The sequence below is a fragment of the Styela clava genome, chromosome 1 (genome assembly GCF_964204865.1).
Source record: "Styela clava chromosome 1, kaStyClav1.hap1.2, whole genome shotgun sequence".
Lineage (NCBI taxonomy): Eukaryota > Metazoa > Chordata > Ascidiacea > Stolidobranchia > Styelidae > Styela > Styela clava.
In genome coordinates, this window is record NC_135250.1 from 22563768 (window position 1) to 22577452 (window position 13685).

The 13685-nt window shown below is 34.9% G+C and overlaps 2 protein-coding genes across 2 annotated transcripts; both read right to left on the reverse strand.

Annotated features, from left to right (window-relative positions):
* Positions 1 to 3569: 3569 nt before the first annotated feature.
* On the reverse strand, positions 3570 to 7313 carry LOC120325521 (uncharacterized). The gene is made up of 13 exons (XM_039391638.2): positions 7181 to 7313; positions 6380 to 6424; positions 5896 to 5991; positions 5759 to 5830; positions 5444 to 5500; positions 5319 to 5372; positions 5014 to 5202; positions 4859 to 4915; positions 4442 to 4618; positions 4304 to 4348; positions 4163 to 4225; positions 3942 to 4039; positions 3570 to 3678 (listed from the first exon to the last, which is right to left on the reverse strand). Coding segments are annotated over exons 1-13 (1053 nt in total). The 5' UTR covers positions 7280 to 7313; the 3' UTR covers positions 3570 to 3677.
* LOC120347111 (retinol dehydrogenase 14-like) lies at positions 7181 to 12845 on the reverse strand. The gene is made up of 7 exons (XM_039416957.2): positions 12704 to 12845; positions 12153 to 12393; positions 11478 to 11610; positions 11052 to 11161; positions 10484 to 10661; positions 9960 to 10179; positions 7181 to 9519 (listed from the first exon to the last, which is right to left on the reverse strand). The coding sequence occupies exons 2-7, from the start codon at positions 12345 to 12347 to the stop codon at positions 9333 to 9335; spliced, it is 1023 nt and encodes a 340-aa protein (XP_039272891.2). The 5' UTR covers positions 12348 to 12393; positions 12704 to 12845; the 3' UTR covers positions 7181 to 9332.
* Positions 12846 to 13685: the final 840 nt, after the last annotated feature.

Here is a 13685-nt window from a genome sequence, read left to right on the forward strand (position 1 = left end):
ATCACGTGACTAACGTCATGAAGATGTTGATAAGTACGTTCGAAACGTATTGCGTGGCAAAATGCGCAAGATAACTTTCACGACGACGTTCTCAGTGGGACATCGGTCGCCGAGATTCGATATGATATTAACCCTGTATGGATTGAAGTCCGACGTAGAGTTTTGCGTTCAGTAATAGCGAAGTGAAGGAAAGTTAATATCGTCATATAAAATTTCACGTGGAAAATGTTTTATTCGCCCATCAGTATTTGTTCAAATATCAACCAAAATAAGTACTTGCCTGCTCTGCAGATCAAAATATCTGATTGTACGAATGTTAGGCGAAGCAAGTGGATGAATCAATATCTGAGAGAACTAATAATGCAGAAAGAGCAACTCTTATTCCAACAAGATCATATGCGTCGCCAACCGCAAAACGCCAGTTCTAATAATAGATGCGTCGTATGCAGCAAAATTTACATTATTGCCAAAAAACCAATCCAGCTGCTAAAGACAAAGCGTTGCTGAAACGATGCGAGACAGTATATAAGTGCAAATACTGTAATGAGTACCTATGTATAGGTAACGAAACCTACAACCATTGGTATTACTGGTACAACAAAGTGCAATATTGGATTTAGAATGTGTCTTTTATCTGCATAATATTTTTATGTTCTTCATTGTTCCGGGCACAACAAAGTGCAATATTCAATTTGAAAATTTTAGCAAGCCGTCTTTTATGTACATACATTTTTCATGGCCTTTAATGTTCCGTTATTTGCTAAAAAAATCACAATCTTGTTCATATTGCGTTCACGTAACCACAACTTAATGGGGCTTGAGCGGGCAGTCAAAGTCAAGGCGTATAGTGCGAATTTTGAATGCGTAGCATCGGGTTAATTAATTACTTCCTGCGGACATTTAAATAATAACATCTCGACGTAACGTTATTGCGGATATCGTCACGTTTTGTTGCATTTGCGTAATATACGTAAAGTTGTGCGTGACGAGACGTAGCCTCTCTTCAATGAGAATATCATTTTGACGCAGCGTCGCTGTTAAATCTACAGATAATCTAATATATTTGTACATATAAGTTGAATGGCTCATCGTAAAATCGTTTTGGATACGTATATAAAAAGCTATTCAAATTCTCCACATATACTGTCGATATTTAGGCAAGAAGTCGAAATTCTTCATATTAAATATTTGTTATCATACAATAATTTCATACGCACTTTCAAATTGACAATTTTACTGAAACATCGTATATTAGAGCACCGATATTTACAATATAATTAGTCCCAATAACAAGCTTTCATGCAATATAAAATTTATTTAAATACTCATTGTGGTTCTTGAGATACGAGATCATAAAGTTGATTCCCTCCGACACGAAAAACAAGCCGGTAAACCGGCTTGCCGGGGCACAGAGCGTACTCAAACAAGCCGGTAAACCGGCTTGCTGGGTTCAAGAGGTTAATGATCATTTCGAAATAAACTTATCAGTCGAAATAAACTTAATATTATTATTATTATCCGACGCAACCAACGACTAACATACCGGACGCAACCAACGACTAACATACCAACTGACATACGCAATTGACTTCCTAGGGAAGGGAAGTCTACTATTCTCAACGATTCCAAGCGGTATGCTTACTAATTTACAACGCTATTTATTGTTACCCCCATCTACTTTGTTGAGTTAACCTGTTTTTCACAGATTAGAATAATTTTTATCTGTAATGTATTAATGACGATTCGACTTACCCCAGCACTTGCAATCTTCTTGCACCCCAGCACTTGCAATCTTCATGCAATCTTATTCGAACTCTTGGCAAACATTTATAACTATGATTACGCCGTGTTATCGGCATAATATCCCTACCGGGATATATTTAAAATCTGTTTAAATAACTATCAATTCCATAACGCTGCGATATCGGTTCGGTATCCAGTCATCGCACTGTACTGCATTCCTGCTGCCGTTCCCATAGTTACTCGCACATATGTGCTTGGAGTCGTTTTTGGTTTTGCTTCTCTGTATTTCGAGCGTCTCCTGGATTCAGGTCGTCTCGATTTTTCACTTCTTTATATTCTTTTATTCATTGTTTGACTTTTTTCATTGTTTTATGATTCATTTTTAGACTTTAGCTCAGGTGTCGCTGCTCGATAACCAATTTTGGTTTTCGCGACTCCTTTCACCTCGAATTATCCGTTTTTGTTTCCTTTTACATTCCGTATGCATTTAGTGTATTTCATGTGTGGTGAAAAAATAAACTACTGATTACTACTAATACTTTTTCTTAGAGAAAAACTGATTTGAAACAATTAGTTTCAAATTTTCAGAACTTGCGAAGTAGTCGCTAGAAGGCTATTTCAAATCTTCTCTATGCCTAAGTCCTATAGCATAGGCCATAGGCTATTCAGTAAGGACGAAGTGGCATCACAGACAATTTGGCGCCCTCGATTACATGTCCATAAGTAACGCGACGAGAACAGTTCTAAAGCTGCTTGACTGGATCGAATTAGTAACGCTCTCTATATATGTATCGGTAATAATTCCAAAAAACCAATAAAATTATATCTCAAGCTTTTATACAAATGCATTTTCTAAAAATCGTGTAGTCATTTGTAAAGAATAATGGATTTTTTTTCTGTTCAACTTATTCCACTATATTTATATCTATGATTTAAGAACAAAAATATCGCCATAGAAAGTTACTTGCGCAAAGATTAGCTACATAATTACATCGTTTTTCTAACCACGCTAATAGTCTAAGGATGGAGAGTACTGTGTATACTCTCTACATTTCAATACGACTGTGCCGTCGGTGGCATTAAAAATTGAGATGCGTAAGTACAAATAGAATTAGGTTAAGGTGAAAATCCAAAAATTGTCTAAATACAAATTGCAAATTATCTACTAAGGTTGCACTCAATGTAGCTTTTACCAATAAATTAAATTGATTATTGATTCGTTACAGTAACCCAAAGTTAGTCCCCCAAAGCTGCGATATACCACCGAATTTAGCTGAATGTATTTTTACATTGCACTTAGTTGAATATTTTGAATCAAAGTAATGACTGTGAAACAAGTAGACCAGTTTGTAAGTGTCAACCTAACAAAACATTCTCAAAATTAAGCAACCAAAATTTTACAATGGTAAATCAGATAAAGTTTTTTTGGTTCAGGGATCGGGAGACATTTATTCATGTAAACATATCATCGTCATTTCAATTTTTTTGTGTAATTTCGGTTGATCAGACTATCGCATATTATATATATATGTCTGATTATATTCTGAACACCAGAACCGTAAATTAATCTTATTACGCTTAGTAAACTTCGGACAATGTATAAGTTGAGATCTCATCGTACCGCTTATTAAAAATAAAAAAGAAGCTATTTTGTTCATTCTACAGTAAGATTTCACGAATTTTTGACCTCTGTGTTCAACTCCTGTTTTTCTGTGTGGACTCAATGTTTTGTTGCTTTGACGATTAATTCCGAGTTTTGTATTCCGAGCGCTTTTGTTTGTTATTGAGGAAGAATTTTGAAGAACCCACATAAGCATGCAGCAACCTCTGGTTTTTAAGGTTTTTATTAAAAAAACAAAGCGAAATAAATAAATGTTATTGATATAAAAAGCATTCCAGCTTTCATCCATCAAGATTTAACATGTCCTGTGTTACCTGTATGCAAAGAGATAGGTTAATTGAAAATAGGCAAAATTGACAGAAGAATGAGTTAGTCGTAAACGTCATTATATGCTACATATTACTCTGTTTCAATATTTTTATGAAGGTTTCAACTAGAAAAATGTCTGATTCCACGTGGCGCATCAATACTTTGAACTTACTTTAATTTGTCATTGTGCTATATGAAATACCGAAACAATGAAAGTACGTAACACAACCTGATATAGAAGTTATACAATATATGAATCTAAACTTACTAAAAATCAACAGGACTTTCCAGTATATCACGGATATCCTCTTCCTGAGTGATTTCGTTCAACATGGAATCCATGACGTTAGACACGTCATTTCTAATCTGTAATATAGTTGTAATTTGACTTTTATTGTCAATTTAATAAAGATATTTATTCGTAATATTTCTAATATTCGAAATACTTCGTTGTTGTTCCATAATTTTCCTAATGATTAAATAACTTACTTCTTCCAACATCACAACTTGGTCGGCTAAGTTTGCAAGTGTAGCCTTGACATCTGCTTTGATCTGTATAATATTTTGACATAATATATTAGATTTTTATTTTCCTCTTTGTTTAATAATTCATTTAATTTTTTACTATACCTTCTGATCTTCCACCGATGCTGACTTTCTCGCTTTCCGCTTTCTCTAAAATAGTACATTGTATATTGTATAAGTAGATGCCAGTGCTAACTCTGTGGTTGTTGGATGAATGGTTGAATAAAATATTGATAAAAATACCTTGCCCCTTCGTGACTTTGGGCGAGCTCTGGCACACTCTTGCAAATTGGGAAGATCATGGTTTATCTTATATATATCCTTGATCTCAATTGGAGTCCAAAATGATACCGGTGGTAAATACGGTTTCTGTTCCCGAATTGATGGCGCAGTCTTCGGTCTCATTCTTCTAGTATTTCCCTGTCATTATCCAATAGTTTATTTCTATGGTAGCTACTAGCTACTAGCATTTAGCCTAGAGCCCTAGAATATGGCTATAGTCAAGTTATATCCATCAGATGCTGGCAAAGCCACTATGACCCGATATTGCTTACCTGCTTTTTTATTATGTTATTATGCTACCAAGTTAGGTTTTTAGTGATTCAAACAATTTTGTAGGGCTGTGTACATATCACATGAAAATTATTTGTTGCAGCATACCTGAAGATTCCTGTATCTACTCGTATGTGGAACTTTCAGTGGTTTCAAACGTCTACCCTGAAATAAAGAATAAATATATAACACAAATATAAACAAAGATTGGTTATTGTGACTCATTTCTGACAAGTCATGTAGACATGTAGTATTTACTGTACCCCAATCCTTCGTGCTTCGATGCATGCTTGTATGTGCAGCTTCAAATCAGGAAGTTGACGATTGATGTGGTAAATCTGGCCTTGTTTTATATCGACAGGTGTCCAGAATGCCACCGGAGGAAAATGACTTGTCGCAGGTTCTCTCCGATTAGCTGGCGCTGTTTTCGGTCGTCGAAGTCTTGATTTTCCCTGATTTTTACAAGTAAAACAAACATATTGGTACAAATTGTACATAGTGAAAAGATATCAATATGAAAAATTACAAAAATTGATTATTTTTTGTAAAAGAAAGAACTTTTACAAACCTCAATCTTCGACACGACCAATTCATTTTCGTCGACTACAGCGCCAGGTATATTCTAAATAAATTGAAAATAATCAAAGTGACTTTAGAAGAAAATAGCAAAGATTATAAGGTACAAAGATATACCTCAAATGAATGGGTTCTCTCCGCTTCCATCATCGGGAGTCCCGCGTATTTGTTATCCTGAAAATGAGAATAAATGGGATCCATATTGACATATTTTAGCTATCTATAGTAAGTTTGATTTTGATAGTTTGAAAGGTATTATGCATTTTAAAGCTGTAATGGCCTAATGTAAAAATAGCCCTTTTATTGTAATATAACCGTACTTTTTTAAAAATAAATATCGGGTTTAATTCCAGTTTTAGGCAAGCAAAGTTTACCATCTCCTTTATTGATATGAAATATTTGCTTTCTTTCTCAAGACGAGTAAACTCTCACCTTTATGATTTTCTTTGTTTTTCTTTTTGTACCGTGGAGAAATTGCAAAGAATTTGTCGATGCAAGGCTGACCTAAATAAGTATCTCAATATTATTTCACGCATTTAAGTGGACTCTTGTTATTTGTTTCTACTCACATTATCCCTTCCATCTTCGTCCGCGTGGTCGAAGTTATGAACTGATGTAGAATCATTTTCTTCATCTTTTGAATCCCAGAAACAGCCAAAGCATAACTAAAAAAAACGTTTTATAGCAATAGTTAAAATCGGGCTTAAAAAGTTATGGATTTTTGTTTAAAATCGCATGCCCACAATTCCATTTAGGGTGCAATGCCACGGACTGTCTGTCTTCCTCAAAAACATAATAGCTTCTTACCTATTCTTGCATTCTCTGCGGACTATAAAAGCATCTTACTTAGGGCTCTCGAGTATTACTGACAACATTAAAGTCGTCGCTTTGATTACATTTCATAAATTTTAATTTAGTTTCACTTTCACTGTGAAAGTTTCACAGTGCAGCATTGTCTCTTTTTGTTGCGTATTCTCACCGAAGATACTCGCTATCTTGTAGGTAAATTTACGTATTCTAAGGCTAATGTATTCAACTATATATTATACCCACCAGAAATGCTCCACGTATCCAATTGCAGAGTTTGTATACTTTTTTCTAAAATAAATAATATCCTTGTTTGCGAGGATGTGGGACGTGAAATTATAGTTTTATTCCTAAAATTGCCAGCGTAAAGGGGCGAATAGTTCCTTCCCTAGAAAATTGAAAAGACGCTTCTTATACTAACATCTCACCCTATCGCTTGCTGCTTTTACAAATCCTTGTTCGAAGCAAATGTGTGGTTGAACATCATCATACCATTTGGGTGTTGCTTGTACACAGCCACGCTGGCTTAGCATAGATGATTATGGATGAATACCACAATGCTATTGAGTAGTTTCGCGTACAGAGCTAACATATTAATAAACACTGCCATAGAATAGATTGGGTATAGCTAAAGGCACCCTATGTTACGCGCGAGAGAACCAGCAGCATGAAAATATTGATCTCAAACTGCATCTCGCATCAGGGTTGGTTAAATGAAAGGAAAATTGCAGTTTCACTGTGACGTAATAAGGATCCATTCAGCCAATATGACGTAACTATGCTAAGATGTCTAGGCAAATTCTCTAACTAAGATATAATAAAGTTTGCCTTCCTGTTCAACGTACTAAATTCATACAAAAGCGATATAAATGTTCCTTTAACGTTGGATTCCCAAATACGCCCAAAGAAGCATTTTAATTACTCTCTTATATTTCGAACGAATATTCATCATAAAACTTAAATCATCGATTTCTTTGATTAAAATGATATTTTATTTAGACGGAAATTCGAATTTTTTAAAGATCCTAACTTTCTAATAATACTTACCTTTTTCTGCTTTTTTGGTTCATCAAAATTGACTTCATTACTTTTCTCTCCCCCCTCCTCATTGTAACTATCTCTCTCCATCTTTCTAATTTTCGGCATAGCCTCGAACGAAAGCGAATAAATAACCGTTGGTTTTATCACTTACGATTCATATAATGAAATTGAATTTAATTTAGAAATTCACTAGAAAATTATTTTATTGTTACGTCACAATTATGCGATATCACCTGACTAGTCTCGTTTGGAAAATAGTCTCTCGAAAACCAAAGCAAAACGGATAAATAAAAACACTGTAAAAGAGATCTGGGCGGATATTTTAGTGCTGCGCCCAAGAGGGCCAATGAGAGATTAACTAGTTGCTATTCGCGACATCTACAATAAATTAAAGCAAATTGACTGTAATTTGTTTAGTTCTTTGGCTGTAATACATCCATTTTTGTTTTAGTTTGTTGGCTTTTGTTATCAAACGTGGCAAATGAAATAGCTGATGGAGACGCGGTAATGCGAACTAGGTATTTTTATAGAAGAGCGGTGGCCAGTAGAAGGCCACGGATCAGGAAAGTTTGAGAATCACTGGCCTAGTTCTAGTACACCTACATTGTCCGAAAACTGCACGGAAAGCTAGTTATTAGACACTACCGGTGTTATTCATTGAAAATAGTGTTATTGGACACGAATCGGACCATTGAAAATCGATTTAAGCCTGAATGAATTATAGGCATAACAGTAATACAATTTTATATTTTCAATTCATTAGGATGAAGAAAAAAAGCAGGATGCATATGGAACTTCTGCGAGATTTACACATTACTACGCAGAACAAGTATTAAGATGGGAAACAATCAGATTGGCATTGCAACCCATCACAAATAATTTAGAAATAGACAAATATGACTACGAGTTGAAATAGATATGTGATATTAAATAACTTTTGACAAGGCTGGGTAAAATTAAATCACGATAGCCCAATATATATTTCGTTTTGTAGTAATTTATTGCATACACGAGGTAAGATGCAATAAGAAGACCAGGCTCAATTAAGTATTGAAACGTTATTTCGTATTTGCTTTGTGGGCGACAGACGTTCCGAGCCAGATGGATATAAACATCTAGTTGAGTTTGATACATTGTGGCGAAAATTTCCGAAGTAAGAATATGAAGTCAATGGATGGTATGTTCTGGGTTCGGATATATATGTAATACTTTTGACAGAAGGTTAGAATACAATTAAATATTTGATGCACATGTTGACACAGTAATAGTACTAGCCTACCAAATAGCGTAGTTATTTGAGTAGTTATTTGAAGAAGTGCAAAATATATTGAGTATATATTGATTATATGATATTGATATCCAAGCTATGGCACACCATTTGATCGAATGAAAAGAGACGGCATGATTTTGCTCAAGAAAAAAGTCAAGTCTAAATGAAATAATTTCACATATCATCGAATTGCAGCCATGTCTCATTTTGCACATATATAAACTAACCTGTTTGTAATAATAAAAATTAACATAAAGCGATATAACTCAAAAAACTGTACATATCAGCAAAAATTAACAATACACAAAAATGACAATGATTAAATGAATGATCTATAACAGAGTTTTAATTATCATTCACTTGCAATATTAAATCAGAATTAACTCGATTACTCTAAGGCAGGGGTGTGCAACATTTTTTGTCGGCGGCCCTCCAACAACTTCAGACATTTAGCTAGGCCACACTAAAAATTTAGTTTTTCTCATGTACAAAACGAACTGAAAAATTCTCCCAATGCAAAATTTTCATTTATTTAACATTTATGTTGGACACTTGAAATTTTAGGTTCTAGCATTTTTTGTTAACATCAGCTTTACAGAAGTTGTAGCAACCCTTAACTGATGAAATACATTAGCGACAACTAGAGCGCCGTGTGAAAGGCAAGAGGAAAAAATGCAGCTCTCGCTTATGCGAAAGGTTCAACGCATGGGGAGAATCTGAACGTTGACAAGGGCCAAATTAAATGTCTTGACGGGTCGGGTTGTGGCAGAAACTTATGTTAGATTATTACTTGGGTTTTATGTTGAACCACGAATAAATTCCAATTCAGCACTGAACAGTTAGCTGATTCAAGACAAGAAAACAAAAAATATCAACTTCGCTACCAGATCATGTCTCCTTCTGTGCAACTTCACAATCATCTGCCTTTGGCACTTCACCACCGTTAGGTGACTCGGTTTTCTGCTGCTCTTCTGATTTTTGTTTCAACCCTGTATATTCTTCACTGATGTCCCACAATCTTTTTGCAAAATCATCTCTTTTTGCATCGTTAGATTCTCCAGTTTGTTTGCAATTACTGAAAAAAAAAATTGGTCTATGATGGTGAATAACCACGAATGCCTCAAATAAATCAGTTTGAACTTTTATTTTATTTTACCTAGTGTTGAGTAGAAGTCCCCAAACCCCAAGTTGCAAGTAAATTCGGGTCACAGATTATCTGATTCCGAGTCTTAAGTCAAATCCGGCACCCAAGTAGAGACAATCACAGAGTTGAGTCTCGTTGTCAATTAGTTATTGATGAGTCTGATTCATTCTATTCAGATGTTTGGAGTATCTTCGATAATTAGACTCGAGTTGAGTCAATGACTCAAGCATCCTGTTACTGATTACGTCATATAACATTTTATTCCTAACATTGGACACTTCTAAACTTAAATTATTGAGATAGATGATTATTTCCATCGAAACTTGGACATGAATTTTGATTCAGTCAATCATTATAACTACAGTACTCACGCAAAAAACTTCCCAGTGACTCCTTCAAGTTCAGGAGCAACAGCACAATATATTTGTGTCTGGGCTCCTTGCTCTGGAGTTCTCCACCAACGTCTTGTCAAAGAATTTGCCCAACCCATAATTCTATCCATGAAAGTAGGATTTTCATGGGTTCCCACATGTCTCTGTAAGTCTGTTTTAACTGCACCAGGCTCCAATGAATTGCTTGTTACACCAGTTCCTAAAATAGTTAAGCAGTTTATTGAAAAAAAACGTTCATATCCATATTGAAATAAGTACTTCACACAATAAATCAAATTCTTCGAAATGTGTCCCCTTATTTATATTTTGTTTAGTGTTTTAACATCCAAAATTGATTTAAGAGTCATTGTCAGATTTTATATCATGTAAATTTATTTTTTTTTGCTTTGTGCTTTTACTGTGATTCAAGGATGGACGCATGCGTACTCGTTCGTTCCTAACTTTATATTATGTTTTCTGCCGGTATGAGCGACCAAAGTAAAATTGATCAATTGCGTCCATACCTTCAAGTCTTTTGCTTAATTCTCTTGAGAAAAGAACATTCATCAATTTGCTCTGAGCATATGCTGTCGTTGGAGTGTAATTTTTTTCAAGATTTAAATCATCCCAATGTATTGCAGCACCCAAATATTTGTAATGAGCTGCAGACGAAACGGTCACAATTCGACTGGGTGCACTTTTCTGAACACACAAAGTATTCAAGTATTTGTGTTAGTGTGCAACAAGACTCTTGCAATCACTTCCAACAGTTGTCTTCGCTCTTGCTATTTCATCCTTTGACATGGCATTATGAAAAACAACTTTTTCAAGCAATAAAACTCAACTGCATATATTCATAAAAAATCTTTTCAACATCGAACAAACATTAACTTTATTGTTTCTACAATACCATAATTTCTGATGCTCGAGATGATCTTTGTTATCCGAATAAAATTATAAAAAAAATTGGAATGTCAGATATAAAAGGGAAGTAGCAATTTTCAGGAAAAGTAAAGACAATCATCCATATTCCAGAGCTATTCGAAATTTACTGAAAAAGTTCAACACATCTCAAATACTGACTGATCATACCTTGATCAGATCCAACAACAAGTTAGTCAGCAGAAAATGTCCAAGATGATTGACACCAAATTGCATCTCAAATCCGTCTTTCGTTTTAGACTGAGGACACATCATTACACCTGTAAAAAATCAGACAGGATTAATTGATGATATTTTCCCACATAGGACAGCAATGAGGTCACTGACTAAAATGTTTTTTAGATATGCTAGCAGTTTGAAAATTTCGGGTTTGAATCCTATGCTCACCACCTCACCTAAACTGGGTAGGCAATGTCGAACCAGAGAATTTTGGAAGGACTACAATCTCTTCGGTTTGGCGCTGTTTACTCAATTTAATACGCCCTGGGTGAATTAGTGTGTGAGAGATAAAACTGCAATGCCAGCATAGTTAAGTTTAACGCTTTACCCACTAGCACATAGTGTTCACAAAGATACCTGCATTATTGATTAGCACATCCAATTTCGACTCGGTTTTATTAATATCATCTGCAAAAACACGAATTGATTCCATAGAAGAAAGATCAAGTTGTTTCACAATAATATTTTCAGAACCAGATTCTTTCACAGCCTGAAAGACAAAAATGTCTACTATTCACATAACAAAAAATAAAAAGATAAAAAACATGACATTCTACAACATTGTAACATGATACAATTACTTGCGCAGTCAAAATGAATACATTTATCATGTTTTTTATACCAACAATGTTGCAGTTTACCCTGCATGAGATGGATCTTGTGATAATGATGATAATTATGGGCGAAAGGATTTTTTCACTTTGTGTCATCATAGGATGGTTCACAGAGAAACTGGTTTATTCCCATATGGTCCATGGACTGGTAACCGGACCGCAGGCCATGGTTCACCATGATTAAGCTATCATATTCCCGTATTCAAACATTGCTTTAATCAGAAGCTAGAATGGCAGTTATTTCAATGTACTGAATAATTGATACAGTAATAATATATATACTACTTGCATAAGAAAGTAGAAGGCTTACAAGACATCAATTATTAAATAAGACAGACAGAGCCTAAAATACTGAAATACGTCATAATCATGTGAAGACATCGCTTATCCAGTAATCAATACAGAATTGAAAACTCACAGTATCTTTGGCTTCATTTCCCCGATCCATATTTCTGCTTGTCATAATCACTCTTGCACCTCGTTTTCCCATATCAATTGCAGTTGCAAGTCCCATGCCAGTATTCGCTCCCGTAATAAGAACAGTTTTTCCAGTCATTTTTATATTTTCATTTACCATTCCACCTTGGACTGTTTTTATCTTCGCTTCAGCCATTTTGTAGAGTGTAATTTTCAATTTAATTTAAAGGTTTTGCGATATACTAGAAATTTGAATGATAGAAATTTAAGTTCCGAAGCAATAGCTCAAGTATCCTTACCAACCAGACAGCGCGATAAGCAACTTCAACTTTTATAATAGCGCAAAAATGTTATACATTTTAGCATCGGCACTCACTTTCTAACCCTGTAACCTAAGACGACAAGACATTTTGTTAATTTGCTTGCCCTGATCGAACACTGTCAGACTGTGGAATCATCTCATAGAATTGCTACATATAAGTTTATTTCGACTCTAAAATCAGAATAACTGACCACAAAATATTTGATAAAAACAAATAAATAAAAACTTACTGGTATTATGGAATCAGGGAAGCAAACAAAATCATAAGCAAGCATGCAAAATTTGCGTTAGTTTATTTCGAAAGATAGTTTATTTCGAAAACTCCACAATCTGACAATACAAACAAATAAAAAATGGAGAATTCTGGACAGCGGGCAAAACCTTTAAAAAAGTTTAAAACACGATGAGTACGGTAGTCTATCAGTATCACTGTATCATGTGTTGCAAAAATCGTCACAAAACCTCACAAAGCTGAAAAGCGATACGCCCAGCAGCCCAAGATTGCAGCATGTTTTTGTTTACTCAAAAGCCAGCGCAGCAGTTTTTATCCAGCAAATTATGCTGAATCATTGTGCTCGTGTCTCGTGAGACGTGCCTCGTTAGCGACCAGAACATTCTGCGCCCAAATGACTTTTCTCCGCTTACTGTCCAAGCGGAACAGATTAATTCACATCTAATTATATCAGTAGTTTAATTAGCGTACCGGTAGCGTTCTACACGCTTGTATACTCTATCATTAGAGGTTGCTAACTTGTTTTGTGTAAAGAACATTAAAGTCGGAAGCTATTGACGTAAGCATGTCTGTATTGTTGAGTAAGCATTGATTGATCAATCAGCTCTACTAGCATGATCAATCAGCTCTACTAGCAATGTTTCAATCATTACTACTTAGCCATATTCGATATTGTTGTTCAGTCTGGCTCCATGGTAATGAAACACTTGTCTCAAAACTGCAGAGTTTTTGTAATAATTTTTTAAGAATAGTTTTTGGTAAAAGAAAACGTGATAGTGTAGACCCTGACTTCAAATCACTAAACATACTTAAGGTTGAAGACATGATGAAATTTGAAATATTATCCCTAGCTTAAGACTTCCATAATAATGCGCTGCCCAATTGCTTTAATGACATACTTGTCAAAACTACCTCCAACCGAAGAAGTAGTTCTGATTTATTCGTACCTTTCATGAGTAAATCTGTGAGTCAGCATTCCA